Here is a 15,748-nt window from a genome sequence, read left to right on the forward strand (position 1 = left end):
AGTGTGATTTGCTGCTCGAGCTGGCTGGTGGGAATCAAGAAGTGCCAGCACAGGGTCACTCCCAATCTTTCTGCACTCGATTTGAAGCCTCAAGCTACGGGGCCGTCCCTGCTGCACTTGGAAGAGAGTTGTGTGTGCTGATGGGCTTGGCTGGCCTGCAGTTTTTCTAGGCATGCATTCAATTTTTTTAAATTTTGTTTTGAGCCATAGCACAGAGCAGAAGTACCGGAATGAAAGGAGCCCTGCGAGTTCTGCAGTCCCCCCGTGCTGCCTCTCGTGGTGGTCTGTATCCATTACCCCAGTGATCCCTGCCTCCCGACGCGCTACCCCTTGTGCACAGCTCTGTCCTTACGTCCTTGTCCCTCAGGCTGTACAGCACCAGCCCCTCCTCCGGCTGCAGGCACTTGCAGTCCTTCCAGCGGTTCCTCTGCATTCTTATGGTTCTGAATGTGCATGAGGGACGGCATCACGGGGACCCCTATTTTCACTTAGGAGAGGTGTTTGCATCAGGAGAGGCAATGCATCTTTTCTGGCCTGTCATTTGGCTTCATCTGACCGTGCCTTTCTACCAGCTCCTGTTTGGAGATAAAGTGCTAACGCGGTGGTAAATTCTGCAGCGCTTACATCATACCAGACTCATTACCAGAGAGTTTAACAAGGGCACGAGCCAGCCTGGCGGGAATGAATCACAGCATGCGAAAAGGAGGAAGGAATACAGGTCTCAGCCGGCAGAGAAGAGAGACCTATTGATCCTGAGACTCTTCATTGCAACGGCGAGGGTGTCTGGAGAGAGCAGAGGAGCAGCCGTGCCCTTTGTGGCTGCGTGGAGCACAAGAAGTGGTTGTGGTGTACGTAGCACGTACCCATTGGGAGCTGGCGTTAGGCTCGGGGGGGCGGGAGGGGTTTGGGGCTGGACAGGAACGTGCTGCTTTTGCGGACTGGTTCTGTGAAACCTCCTGTGGTGAACCCAGGGGCTGAGCTGGTTCAGCGCTCAGGTGCATGAATTCCTGTGTCCCCAGGGAGCTGCAGGTCGGTCAGGGAATGTCGTGGTGGCTTCTGTGTCCCTTTTAATAAGGAACAGATGAGGTGGAGAGATGCACTTTCTGAAGCAAAAGGAAGACAGTGGTCCTTAAGAAAGCTGGATCAGGATGAAAGAGCAAAGGTGGTGACCTGGTGTAAGTCTTAGAGCTCAGGATCCTACCAGGAGCCCCTCACCGTGCTCAGCTGAGCAGAGCTGAAAGCAGCAGCCAGCAAACAGGGTACAGTGAGAGGTACCGAACCACGCGTGGGCCATCAGAGAGGTCCTCTCCCCTCGGAGCCAGCGGTGCTGCGGGAAGCAGGGAGCTCCACCGGCACCAGACGGGAAAGCCGGAGGCCAGGTGAGGGCAGGTGGGAGAAGTGTTACAGACCGAAACGGAGACAGAAATGGGTCAAACGAACCAGTAATTAAATACGCTTGCAGCACTTGATATTCTTCCCCAGATTTGCATATGCAAGACGTAAGCTTCCTTAGCTTTTAAGGTCAGTACGAACGCATCAGAAGGAAAATACAATTGGTTTATTAAAACACGCATTCTCATGGGCAGCACTGCCCAGCTGGCCAGAGCGGCCCTGCCTGGAGACCTGCTTTCCTCGTTTTCCAGAGTTTCCTACCTAAGGCCATGCTCCCGCTTCCCTGGTGATGCTCGTCTGTCTGCACTGACCCTGAGCTCACTCCAGCGCATCCCTGCCCCGGGCGCTGCCCGCTCCAGGCAGCACCGCGGTCTCTGGAGCCGCAGGTTACGGCACGGAGCTGAATCCCGTGGGCACAGCTTACACTTAACGCCAGCAGACAGTCGCCAAAATGCTGCCGCGTGGCACGGAGGGTTGGCCTCGGAGATGGAGGAGGTGGTTACTGCTAATATTAGCAGCTGTCATGGACCGTGCATCGAACTGGCAGCCCGTTAGCGTGGAATAAAAACCACCCAGCCAGTTCACTGGCAGCTGGGCCCCCCCGTGTCTGAAAAGGGTCTGCGTTCTTTCAAAAACATTTCATAAACAGTTAATTTCTTCCAACATGAATCAAAAGCACTCGCAGGACTCTCTGCACTCCAGGGCCAAGCAGAAGTGTTACTGTTGACTTGAAGCATTCCTGACTTGTAAAGCAACTGATCCAATTTTTGCCAGGCTTGCCTTGTTTTCTCCTTCCTAGAAACTAAAAATCAGGTCTGGTGTCTGTGCAATATTGTGCTTTATTTTATGCCGATGCAATGGTATGCATTAAATCCCGGCTTGTATTTTATTACTGAGTGAATTCTGAGGTTGCTTAAAGACTGTCTTTTCAGCATGTGTTTTCCCAAACCTGTTTGTGACTTTTGTTGTATCAAGGCATCCCACCAAAGAAATTATTTTCCCATGAAAGACCCTGAGCCTGGAGTTCTGGCTAGGCCTATCTGTCACCGTATAGACCTCCCAACGTGATAACCTCCTCCGTAACTCCTCCTTTCTCCCCCCAGGTGCCTGTCTTGTGTGAACAGCGCTTTCCGCTGCCACTGGTGCAAGTACCGGAACCTCTGCACCCACGATCCCACCACGTGCTCCTTTCAGGAGGGACGGATCAACGTCTCTGAGGTACCAGACCACGGTTTCAGCTCGCTCTTCTTTGCTTTTCTATGGCACAATTAGAGTAACCAACGCTTATCTGAAGTTTTTTGACTTTCTGTGGATTGGGGCCTCTCTCGGCTGGCACCGAAAAGTGCAGATGCAGCTTTAAAGGAGCGTAGCAAGAAGGCGTCAGTCTCGCACAAGCGATGTGTCTCGACCTGAACGCCCAAGCCGATCCCACCTCTGATATGTGGGTATGCTCAGGTTCAGTAATAACCGTAATTGCTGTGGTGCTTTCCTTCAGGGGTCTCAAAGACTCCTCAAAGACCAGCGTGTTTCAGCAATTCCGCTTTACGTAGAAGGCGTGCAGGGATTTGCCTGACGGCAAGCAGCAAGTCAGATGCAGAGCTCTTGGTGGGACTCATTCAGTGGGTTGTGTTGGCAGGTCTGGAATTTATGGCAGGAGCTTGACTGTAAACTGATTGAGAAGGGAATTACAGATGTGAACAGGTCCAGACTTTGGAAAAGAGAATTGATTCAGGTTCCAGCACTGTGCACCAGGAGCCATCTCTCTTAGCAGTTAATAAAAGGTGTGGAGCTCAAGTCCAAAAATGCTTTTAACAGTTGGAAGGAGGCACAGCCCGTTAACGGCTCTGCCAGGTCTTCTGTATGTCCCGAGGCAGAGGCATCCATGGAGGAAAGGAGTTGGTTAGCACAAATTCCCGATCAACGGTTACCACTAATCCCTTGGTCTGAGGTTTCTGCACCCATTGTCTTGTTTGATTCCCTGGCTGCTTCAGGTTCACCAAATACAGAGCAGATACAGCCCCTGATGCTGGCAGAGTCCTGGTCTTTGCCCTTAGTGCCCCCACACTTGGCTTTGTAGCACCTGGAATGGGTGCAGGTCCTAAAGCTGCAAGGAAAAAAATGGTTTAAAAGGTGCTTGGAGAATCCTGAGTGTCTTGGAAAGTGGGAAAGGCAGCAGTGAGGACATATACAAATATTAGAAAAAGAAAGGAGAGTAAGGTTAGCCAGCATCAAGTCAAACCCTTATCAGTGAGTAATGGAGATAGAGAAAAGCAGAAGAGATCAGTCAGTAGAGTAAAACACTGAGCTGTTGAAAAGAAGCGACTGAAGCTGCCAGGCTGCTGCTAAACCAATAGTAAACTCAAAACTTAACTCGTGGGTCTTTCTGTTAAAATGCTGCCAGGAGGCACATAGGTGCAAGGCAAGAAACATTAATGAACTGCGTGTGTACGTACCTCAGTGGGGATCTGCAAGAGCCAAGGGACGGGCAGCGCAACTGGGAGCGGGCGCTGCCGCCTGCGAGGGACCAGCAGCCTCAAAGAGCCGCCCCATGCAGCAAAGGGAACGGATGCCCAAGGAGAAGCGTCCACCCTGGGGACAACCCAAAAGCTTTGTCAGTCCAGTTCAAAGTCAAGAAACTTCCTTTCAACATAACAAGAGAAAGCAAAACTGCTTTTCCTTCTCTCCAGCGATGTGGGGTTTTTCTCCTTCACACTCTAAGCATCACTGTCTTCCCAGGCTTTACAATTGTAGTTCTCAGTTCTGTAGGTCTTCAACCCCATGATCTCAGAAGTGTTTGACAAGTCTCTGGTAAAGCAGGACAATCCCATTATCTCCGTTTTTCTCCTGGGAACGCACAGGACTTGCCTGAGATCACACAGAGGGAGCGAGTGGAGGAGTTGGTATCTCTGCCAGTTCCTGCTGGGATCACAGGACCGTCGCGTCTCCAAAGAACTTCCTCTGTCGTCTTCATCTTGTAGAGGTCGTTTCTTACCGGGGGATGCTATGTGATACCTAACACCTTCCTGGTGATTGCTGATGAGGACTGATGATAACGATGCAGATGCTCCACTGTTTGTCATGACTTCTCCAGAACACACAGGCAAAGCCAGTCACCAAAACCTAATTTGTTTGCTTATTTAAGGCAAATGAATTGCCACTTGCGTACACAGTGCAGCGCTAATGCCTTTATTATGGGCATTTCACTCCGGCTAACACAAGACATCAAATAAATGCCTCCTAAAGAGTTTCCTCTCTTAAAACAATTTGGATCACAATGTTCTCATTGCGTCATGGCCTGATGTATTAGCAAAACGTTTGTGCTTACCAACACTGCTCCCTTCCTAGCAGAGAGTCGGTCGTGTTTGGAGCCGGTGCTGCGGTGATAACCACGGCAGTGCCTCCACCGCGGAGGGAGCAGCGCCGGCACGTGCTGCCCTACTTTCAGTCCCATGTGCCTCTTCTCACGTTCAGATTTGCACACGTGTTCACATGGGGTTGGAAATTTTCTCGTGCCTTTATATTTAATTTAAGAGAAAATATCTTGAATATTCCCTTTTACTCCTGGCCCATCAGAATTTGTGTCCCAGTGGGATTCAATGTGTAACGAACTCCCTTTGATGCTCCTAGGAGTTGTTGTATTGAGAAGGGAAAAGAGCTCGAAGCCTCAGCCGCTTTGCAAGGTGATGGAGGAAAGCAAGCCCTGCTTCATGAGCTCCTTGTGATCTTCTGCCTGTAGCGACCAAGCTAAATGCTGCCTTTTTGCCCTGCTTTCCATGAAAACACAACCCAGAGAACGAGCTTTATCTCTCTCTCTGCTGGCCCCATCAGCAGGAATTGTTTACTGAAGTCTAAGGGCAGAGCTCAGGGGTAGACGCGGGTGGTGCAGAGGACACCCTCGAAGATGGGTCAGTGCTTTGTTGGGGGGTAGCGAGTGGCCTGTGAAGCCATCGGTAAGCGATAACCGCGGGCGTTTGTGATGCTTGAGAAAAGATGCACCTTGAGCGTCAGATCTCTGGTTTGCATCGTGTTGTATTTGCAGAAGTGAAAATGTATTGTTTGTGCGTGAGGCACGTTTGGTTTGCAGTCGTTGGTAGGTAAATCCAGACCCCTTCGCAGCCTGTAAAGCAGAGCGGTCTTCCAGCCTTGAGCTGGCTGTTCCTGATATCTTCGTCTGGTAGGAAGTTTCTGATATGGGGTAAACCCAAGTCTTTTGAGGTCTGTCTTTCTAGGTGGCCAGTTCTCTAGGAGTTAATAGTTAGATAAGCAACTCTATTTTCTCAGCCTTTTCTTAGTCTGAGGCGTCATTTGTCTGCAGGAGGTGCCTGCTTAGAGGTTGCTATCCAAAGAGCAATGGGAAGGCAAAGGTCTGGCTTGCACCCACAAAAGCAGGGCTTCTCCAAGAAGAGGCCCTGTGGGTGCGTAGCACCGGTTGTCTCACTCTACAAAGCTTCAGATCAAGCCTATGATACCATTTTAATGTGTCTGAGGTGGTTGGGTTTGTGTGTGTGTGAGGCTATAAGGTGTTTCTCTCTAAATGTGTAAAACATGCAGATGAAGAGGAATGTAGATACATACATATATTCTTACACCCCATCCCAGTGGAGAGCTAGAACCAAATAAATCCTATTAGTTTCCCAGAATGTGGGATCCCATCCCTCTTTGATGTCCACTCTGTGCAGATAATGCCATTTCCACGTGTGAGATGCTGAATCAGGAGGACGGAGCATTTCAGATTCTGGGAGTTTAGTGCAGAGCCACATTTCAGCTCTGGTCTGACTCCTTTAAATTCTCATTGCTTTTAGAGCAAACCTTTCCCGCGGCCGTGCCCTTGGAGGCTGAGTGCTGCTTGATGCATCTTGAAGGAAATAAAACACAATCAAACCTTCCTCATGTCTGTCCTTACAATCCCCACTGCTGAATACCTGAATGGGAACTATGATGTGCAGGAGATAACTCAAAGCTGCATCTGAGTCCACCAAAGTCAGCAAACGACTGTGCCGGGTCACATCACTTCTGGAACGATGTGTTTGTCTGAAAACGTACCAACAGTAAGAAAAAGCCCAGTTGCAGCAAGATTCACTCATTTGAATTTGAGAAGATCGGTTCGAGCTTTTCTTTCGTCAGTAGATTTGTTGTGTGTATAAGCTGCAGTGTTTGGCGTTTGCGGGGGGGAAGGAGCCACGTGGGAAAATGCTCCGCAGGGCTGCAGGGAGCCCGAGGGGGATGTTCCCACCCGCAACCCGGCCGTGTTCGAGGGAACTGCTCCTACCCTCACCTCTGCTACACAAAGGGGTTTTTACGGGAGAGGAATCGCCTCTCCAGCCTTCCGCGTTTTGCGTGGCTGTAAATATCACAGTACTTCCTAAATGAATGGCGAAGACCCGGGTTACAGCACGCGCGTACAGCACGGAGCTGAGGACGAAAGGGCACTGGGTAGGAATTTAGCAGGGAGAAAAGTCTCGCTTCACTTGCCTTTCTTTTCATGTCTGGTTTCTAAGGAGCAAGGTCTGCTCTCCTTTCCAGTAGCATAAATGAAGAATAATGTGTTTCCATGAGTGATGGGGACCGTAATTTGTATCATTGGGAACGCAGCTGTGAGCCAGGGGTTTACATTCACGTGCCAGATTCGTTTATGTTTATAACTTTAAAATGCGTGTAGCAAGTTAACATTTGTAGAGGGGTTTTTTTTTAAGATGAAAAGTACAAAAACATTGTATTTTCTTCTATTTGGGCTAAATCCAGTAGTTAAAAGAAATGCCTGCCATTTCTAGGCACTTTTTTCCAAAAAAGAGCAGGAAGATTTGACCTACTAAAACTGCTCTGTTAAACACAAATAATAACCATGGGTGCTCGATTCTACTCCAGAGACAGACGCGTATCGCGGGTCTTTAAGGCATTTATAGACTTGGAGTGTTTGAGGCTAACGAGCGTTGGAGAAGCATAAAACGTCTTTGTAAATTGCGTGCGATGATACTTCATACGCAGAATATTCTCCGAGAGTCTGTGCCACTCGTGCGTCGGAGTCTTGTCTTTCTCCAGCAGATCTTCTGATTCGTGTTTATTCTGGGGTACAGAAGTCAAGGAGGATAATGAGAGGATTCAGCGTGTGTTTGTTTAGCGAGAGGAGGCAATAACGGCCTTTCTAACTCACTGCAGGATTTACTTCTCATGAATTAAAAAGAAAGTAAACTGATTATGAAACAAATTGTATGTTCCACTGGCTCCGGTTCTCCCTTTTATTCTGTATTTTCTGGATGCTCAGCTCTTCCTGCCACTAGCAGAGGGAAGTGCCGAATCGAGCACCCGGACCTGAGCCCTACAAACCAGGGTTGGTCTTGTTGTTTGCCACCACGAAGGGACCTTCGCCACAGCCGCACGGCTCCGATCCCAGCAGCATCACAAAATTCCTATAAAGTGGATAAGCATCGGCAGAGGCATTGCTAAAGCTGGCGATATACTTCTAACAAAATAATTTATGGTAGCGCTGGCTTTTAGGTCAGGTAGCAGGTAGAAGAGGTGGAGAATGGACAAACCAAGGTGCCAGGCATGCTTTTCACACGGCATCACCCCCTTCCATGCTGCGTGCGCGGTGGGGGACCGAGGCGTTACTGCAGCAGCACCCACGCGAGACCCGGACCCACTCGCACGCACACACGCTCCGTGGGAAGGACGCGGGTGCACATCACTGCAGCAGCAAGTTGAAAACAAACGAACAGAAGACCTGGAAGCCGAACAATGACCCTGGATGGGAAATGGCACAAACACACAAACGGGGAGTCGGGGGCCTCCAGCAGCGCTCCTGCAACGCGTGCGGCATCCGAGCAAGCCCCGCGCCCTCCGCAAGCCCCTGCAGCTTCTGCAGCTTCACTCGCTCATCTGATAAATTCAGCAGCAACCGCCAGCAGCGATGTGGCTCCCCACGAGTGCCCTGGGCTTTCGGTAGTATGGCATCTTCCTACGTATCCCTCCATAGCAAAATGTATATCCCCTTATTAGTGTGATCACCGTAGCTGTCAGCCAGCGCAGAGGGGCTGCCTTTCTCGGCGTTTCCCCGAGCGGCGTGCGCTCACAGGCTGCGTGCCTTTTTTTTCACCAGAATCCCAATGTGACATTTTTCTCCTACTGAAACCAAAATAAAAAAAATAAACCCAACAATTTTTGCTACCAGCGTTCTCAGCACTACAGAGCAGATTGGAAAATGTAAGTCCTCTCCCACGTCTCTAAAGGAAGAAGCATTTCTTTAAGAGTCGTCTCACGAATGGCAGTGGCCAGGAAGGATAATGGTCCATAACATATTCATTATTTTCAGGACTCTGCACTGAGGTTCTCCCACTGGTGATATGGCTGGAGATTTTTTGTTTTCAATCATAATGTGATAGAAGATTCTGCAGCTCCAGGATGCCTTTCCTCCCAAACACAGGCTTTCCACAGAGCTGGGGACCTCTCTGGAGTGGAGCCATTTGTCTCCCGTTGGTCCTCAATATGACTTGGAGGTTAAATGCAAAACCTTAAATACAGCCAGATCTTGAGGAGGAGGTGGTACAGGTGTGCGGTGCGTAACGAGGAGGAAGGAACGTGCGTGCAAAGTCAGCTCAGACGAGCTGGCGGCTGGATGGAAAGTGCCGTGAATCTTAGGAGTTTGCTGGTGGTGCAGTGTAAAGGCTGAGCCGGGGGTTGGATCCACCATACCAGGGTCTGCGGGAACCTCGGAGCTAAGCTTCCCGGTGGCATTCCCTTCCAGCCTGTAAACCTGCTCTGCTGCAGAAAAGGGCTTTTCTTTCCTTCCCAGCACAGCCCACTTTCTGGCTGTTGAGTTTAAAATCACTCTTGGCTGTTAATCCGTGAAAGTCCCTGTTAGAAATAAAATAAAAAATATATAAGGAAAAGTGCCACTAAAAAGGTTTATGAGGCAGCAGTTTAAGCTACTGGCTTCTCCAAACTGGGGTAGCATCTGTTTCTCATTTACAACTTGCCTGAGCCAGTAGCAAAACAGCATCCCATCAGTCTGGCTGTGAGCTGGAGAGGGAGCCGTGCTTAATGGTCATTAGTGAGAGATGGGGATTTTCTCCCTGGATACGCAGTCCTAGCGGGAGCCCGGTGAGCATGGTGCTCCTTGCCTTGCCATCCGGATGATTTACTTTAATTGCTAGGCAGGGTGGCAAAGGGCTCGGGATGCCAGTCTGGGATTTGGCGGAGGGAAGAGAGACGTCAGTCCAGTTTTTTCTAAAACTTCTGCTTTAGCTTGGGATTAATCATTTAGTGTCAGATACTTGCAGGTACTTAGGTACCTAGTTCCATTAGATCAAAGCAAATTAGAGCTAAACAGAATGTAAATACTTCTGACGGTCAAGCCTTTGTCTCTGCGTGTTGCAGTTCCTGGTATGTAAGTTGAGAAAAAACTGTAACTCCCAGTGTGTTATGAAGAGATAATGTTTAGGATGTTGAGATCTCATGGGAGGAATGTCATACAATTACCAGGCACTGATAGGTCTTTTTTTTTTTTTTTTTTTGCACTTCATCTCAGAGTATCATTTAGACATCTAGTTTGTGCTCGTGGGGAACTGCGGGATGATGTTTGCAGGGAGAGTTTCCTTTTATTTTGCATACGGCACCTTGTGTAGCAGAGTCTTGAGCTACTGCAATGTTAAAACTTGCTATTAATTTACAATTGCATTATTTTGGCCAGATAGTGGCAGAAGTGGAAACAAATCACACTTCTCTGTACTTAATGTTTTAATTGCCGTGCTTAGTTTTCAGATTGTATAGTTTTGGAGGCAGCAGCATCTTGCTCATTTCTCTGCTACTTTATTGCAAGCACACAGATGTTTCAAATATTTTCACGTGGTTTTCAATGGAAAATTTAATAGACTGCTTCCACTTTCGTGGTATTTTGTACACTCAAAAATCAGGCTGTTTTCAGGGACTGAGGAACTATCCTTACCCGTTTTTCACTGCCTCTAGCTGAGAACTCCTGAGCCTTAACCTGTTTATAAAATGACCGTCAAGGACAAAGTACTGTTCTTTATTTAACGTCACCTTTATGGAATGCCCTTAGGTCAGTTTTGGGAGCCTTTGGGGCTCAGGGAGGGGTCCATTTCATTCCTGCAGCGGATGGTAAAGCTCCCTTCGCGCTGGACTCGTACTGCCAGCCAGCCCGGTGCCGCAGGAGCAGGACCTGTTTAATCTCCTCTTTCATGCAAGAGGCTTCAGTTCCTAATCAGGAAAGGCCTGAAATGAGATGTCTTCGTGCTGGTTTGTCTCACCCCCTCCTCCCTTCTTTGGACCCCCACTGAGCAGCCTCTCCCCGCTCCTGGAGCTCAGCATCCCTCGCTTTTTCTGGTTGAATCCCAAAATGCCTTTGCTGTGGCCACGCAGGGTAATGGGCTGTACCACGAGGCTCTGGCTGTGACATACTTCTGAATTCGCATTTGACTCAGAAAAATGCGTTCCTGGAGCAGCTCCTGATTGCATCCCAGAGGTGCAGAAAGAGTTTGATCTGCTGCGGGAGCTGCTGCCCATTTGTTTGAATCACTGAGCTCGGCCAGGACGTCACCGTCCTCGTGCCCGGGGGGGCCTGGCAAGGTCCCCGTGCAGGTTGGCGGTCTGCGTTTGTTCTTTCTAGGCTCGTGGGAAAAGGCTTAGGGTGCCCGAAGGGATTGGCTCCCGAGCAGTTGGGGACTTCAGCTTTTGGAGCCTGAAGGGTGCTGTGAAGAGACGCGGTGCCTCAGCTCCCATCTGTCGGGCTGGCCTTCCTCCTCGTCCGAGGGTCTCTCCGGTGAACGCCAGTGGCGGGAGATCTGCAGGCGCCATCGCTTGTTGGTGATTGCGCTGCTGTCGCTGTGCACGAAGGGACGCGTGGCACACCTGCTCGCAGCCCAGCATCCGCCCCACTGATACGTACTGAGACACAGGCGTACACAAATTAAGTGGATTTTGTTTCAGTCCTCCCTCCTCTGGGAGGGATTCCTCCTCAGATCCGAGGACAGACGCTTTTTGAAAGCCATCAGACCTTTACAGATGCAGGTTGCTGGAGGAGGCTCCGGGTTTATTGCACGTGCCAAACCCTTTGCTACAGTTCCTAAGAGAAAAGGCCAGTTTTGCAGAGTAGACAGAATTTCAGAAGGCCCAGGGGAATCAGGATGAGGGTGCTTAATCCCATCTGGGAAAACACTGTCCCTTCTTTTCTGGATACTTACTGCAACCAAATCCTTCCGTCCTTGGACGTCCTCCGCTTCCCAGGAGCACGGAGTAGGGAAGAGCGTTGCTTTAGAGATAGAAAATTCCGGTCCCGATGCCTTGCCCACCCAGGCAGCCCCCAGCTAAGGACAAAGCTGTGCAAGCAGCAGCGCGGGAGCATTGCGGCGAGAGCTGCCTGGGCGTTCCAGAAGGGCCAGGGGTGTCAGAGCATGGTGAGGGGTGAGAGCAGATAGAGCAGAAATTAATGTCACCTTGGAAATTAATGGCACGCTGCCGTAATTTTACTCGGAGAAAGCAGAGCAGAACAGTACCTGGTAGCGAGAGGGAAGCACGTCCCATGCTGATCAGTCTCGCTCCAAAGCGGCACGCAGCCGAGGGGGGTAAGGAGTGAAATGGGATTAGGAGGAGGCCCAGGGAGCGCAGCGTGCGGCTGGGAGCAGCCCATCACCTTCCTGGAGCAGCGGAGCTCGGATGGAGCTGGAGCAGCTGATAACACACCGCCGCTGCTGCGGGAGGGCAGGGCAAGAGCTTGTGTCTCCGCAGATAAAACCCACGGCAAGCTCAGAGCAGGGAGGATGCCTTCGATTTATTCCCCGAATAGCAGTGTTCCTTCTTCTGCAACTGCGGGGAGAAAATCAGTGCCAGTCCCAGAGCAGGGGGACTGTAATGCGGGTTTCTTTATTTCTGCACTTAACCTGCGGCTGCACGGGCGGACCGAGAAGTGGCTGGTCCTGCGCGCTGAGGATGTCCTGGGACATCAGCCCTGCCGCCGGAGCAGGCGGGCTGGGACCTGGCCAGACCTGCGGACACACCGTCACTGCTGTAACCTCCCCCCGTCTTTTATTGCCCCCCCCCCCAGGACTGTCCCCAGCTCTTCCGCACTGAGGAGATCCTGATCCCGGTGGGAGAGGTGAAACCCATCACGCTGAAGGCGAGAAACCTGCCCCAGCCCCAATCCGGCCAGCGCGGGTACGAGTGTGTCCTCAGCATCCAGGGCGTGATCCACCGCGTGCCTGCCCTGCGCTTCAACAGCTCCAGCGTCCAGTGCCAGAACAGCTCGGTGAGGGACCGGGAGGGGAACAAGGTGCCACGAAGGTGCCCAAAATGGGTGTCAGCTCCAAATAGCTGCAAAAGGGGTGGGCTCAGCCATGGGGAGAGTGAAAAATCCCGGAGTTAAACTAATCCCGGATTCCAGGTGGGAACCTGCCGTGGGCGTGCGAGGTGTTTCATTATACCCGCCCGGAGAAGATCCTTTATCTGGCGGTTCCCTGTCTGACTGCGGGGGGTCAGGAGGGGAAAGGGAGGAGGAGGAGGGAATGTGAGGAAGGTGTTAAGGCAGGCTAATTCACACGGGGGAGATAAGGCGAATCACAGACCCCTTATCGGGGAGCTGTCGAATTCCAGGTCACGGTAGCTGGATGAATACAGTAATGCTGAAAAGCAGCAGCGTGGTGCAGGGAGGGAGGGGGGAAGGAAAACTGCCAGGGGAGAGAGCACAGCGCAGCAGAGAGAGGGAAATTATCTGAATGCTGCTGCTGGAGAAGCAGGCAGGGGAGGATAGCTCTCCTCCCTAGGATGGGGCTTAGCCCTGCCGATGGACCGGGCAGGATTTTACCCCAGAACGCCCAAAGTCACCGTGGCAGGTAGTTAGGGATGCCGAAACACGTCTGGCAAACGCAGGCTTCCCAAAGGCCACCCGCTGACCCACAGCCCACGTTTGGGCTTCAGCTGGAGGACAGATGGGGAAGAGTGTGGTCCTTCCCCTCCTCGCTGTGCGTTCGAAGAGGTCCACGAGCAAACATTCAGTTTGTTTTAGGCAGCAGAACAGGGTCTACTTAAGTATTCAGTGCAGATGGTCGTAAATTGTTAATGAAGTTTTGAATTTTTAAAAAATTCACTGGATATTTATATATCACTGGCCATCTTTGGGCTTTGCAGCTTGGTGGATAATAAATCTATTAATACTATATAGTACTTTTCCTACCCAAAGCGATTTATAAACATTAGAGAAGCACTTTTATTCCTGTTAGGCTAATAGGAAGCGGTAGGCAGAGAAGGTACTCACGGCTCTGTCACTTGTACAGAAGATCTGGTTTCACATCAGCTTCGTGAGACCCAGGCAAGGTGAACCAGTACAACCAAATGTGAGTTAAAACTGTACAACTATTGCACAGGGGCAGCCAAAGCACTCTGGTTTAATCGTCATTCCCTCAACCCAAAGACGTTGGCAGTGTTTGCTCACCTTTTTAAGTCTTTTTAGCAGCTCTCGATTGACTTTAAGAGAGCGGCAGAACGAGGCCTCATTGGTGCTAATTGTGATAATGGGAATTTCAGAATACACTGGTAATTCACCTAAAGCCTCCAGATTCACTCCGCCACGGCCCCCAGGATGTCCATGAGAAGGTGGATCGTTCAAGCCAGTGCAGCCCTGGGCTAGGCTGAAGCAGAAGCTGGGAAAGGACCTCTCTGCACCATGTATTTTTTCTCAGCTGTTGCCTATTTCATCCCCCAAAGCTGTGCAGTGTGATTTTTAAGCTCCCAGTCACACTAGGGTGCACGGTGACTGTATAAGAAGATAGCCTGAAGGCAGCAGTCCTTCCAGTCTGATTAACTGGAGGGGCTATATTGATAAGCTAGAGACTGAGTGACAAGAGCAACCACTGTGAGTAGAATAATTAATCTATTACCTCTCACAAGGACTAGATCTGATTTAATTATCTCTTCCTGGTGAGGGGGAGGGAGTCAAAGCAGGACCGTGGAGATGAAGTGTAGAAGTGGTGGTGGTTCAGACATCAGCACAAGTTTTTAAGCAGAGAATAATCATGGTTTCTTTAAAAAAAAATCTTATTTTCCTGTTAGTGTGTCTGATACATCCTCCCAAGCATTTCATTCTCTGTCTTCTCCTTCAGTATCTCTATGATGGGATGGACATAAGCAACTTAGCAGTGGACTTTGCTGTGGTTTGGAACGGGAACTTTGTTATTGACAACCCAGAGGATCTGAAAGGTAACGTCTGCTTGAGTTGGCTTTCAAGTCACGGGAAGGAGGGCGGTGATGGGGGCTGCGACACGGCTGTTGGGGCAGAGCGGCGTTAGCTGCCGTCGCTGCGGCTGCAGGCAGAGACGTGGTGGTCCCGGTGGATCCTGCTTTGGGTGAGAGCAGCTCGCTGCTCCACTGATAGTGGTGCTCACTAAGCAGTGGAACCACACGTGCAAGTCCATTCTGCGGCTCATTAGGTCAAAACTCAACGTGTGCCTTTGCTAATAAGTCCAAGAACAGCTGTAGTCCGTACGAATATTCCAATTCTTGACTTCTTCCTGAGTGCTCGCCCCCTCTTCCCCGCAGTGCACCTCTACAAGTGCGCAGCCCAGCGCGAGAGCTGCGGGCTCTGCCTGAAAGCCGACCCCAAGTTCGAGTGCGGCTGGTGCAGCGGCGAGGCCAAGTGCACGCTGCGCCCGCACTGCAGCGCATCCTCCGCCCAGCCCTGGCTCGACTGGTCCAGCAGGAACGTCAAGTGCTCCAACCCTCGCATCACCGAGGTAAGAGCGCGCATCTCCGGCCCCTTCTCCTCGCTCCTTCCAAAGTGGGTTTGGGTTTGTGTCCGTCTCTCTCTCATCTGAAAATCCGCTGTCGTCTGTCTGGCGCTGAAGAACAGGGAATAAAACGCTCCGCTACTTTCTGTGAAGTTAATGTGCGGATCCACCGGCACGCGGCCAGGGTTTGCAGCCCACTGCCCCGCCGTGCAGCTGTCACTCGCCGGCCGTGCTACCAGCGTTGGGGTGACCGCTATGGACTGTTGCAGGAATGCTAATTAAACTAGGGAGCTAATTAGTCTATAGTTGATGCTTCTCATGTTTCTGTTCAGACCACTGAGGGATGCAAAATGTCTCCCAGGAGCATTTTTACCAGTAAAACTGCACTCGGTCTGTTAACGTTACTATTAGGAGTGACACTTATATCAGGTGGGAATGAAAAAAGATTTTTGTTTCTCAATTAACTCCCCGAAAAAGCCTCCCTTGCCCTGAGCGTGTGTCCATGCTGCAGAAGGCGGAGGGCACGGGTATAAAACAGCGTTGGATCCAAGTAGGCTATTGCACTGATGCTCATGGCAGAGCAGGAGCAGGGCTTCTCAGCACGCAGACTTCTGCCAGCTGAATAA

The 15,748-nt window shown here is 50.7% G+C and overlaps 1 protein-coding gene across 4 annotated transcripts in view; it reads left to right on the top strand.

Moving 5' to 3' along the window:
* PLXNA2 (plexin A2) overlaps positions 1-15,748 on the top strand; it is a 186,963-nt gene that overhangs the window by 121,219 nt on the left and 49,996 nt on the right. For 3 of the 4 annotated variants that reach the window (XM_054803976.1, XM_054803974.1, XM_054803977.1), the window contains 4 exons: positions 2,496-2,610; positions 12,449-12,649; positions 14,499-14,595; positions 14,935-15,128. In XM_054803976.1, the coding sequence (XP_054659951.1) occupies positions 2,496-2,610; positions 12,449-12,649; positions 14,499-14,595; positions 14,935-15,128 (607 nt within the window). The remainder of the gene's footprint in view (positions 1-2,495; positions 2,611-12,448; positions 12,650-14,498; positions 14,596-14,934; positions 15,129-15,748) is intronic. The other variant, XM_054803978.1, reaches the window with a different exon arrangement.

Source organism: Grus americana, chromosome 25, assembly GCF_028858705.1.
Source record: "Grus americana isolate bGruAme1 chromosome 25, bGruAme1.mat, whole genome shotgun sequence".
Lineage (NCBI taxonomy): Eukaryota > Metazoa > Chordata > Aves > Gruiformes > Gruidae > Grus > Grus americana.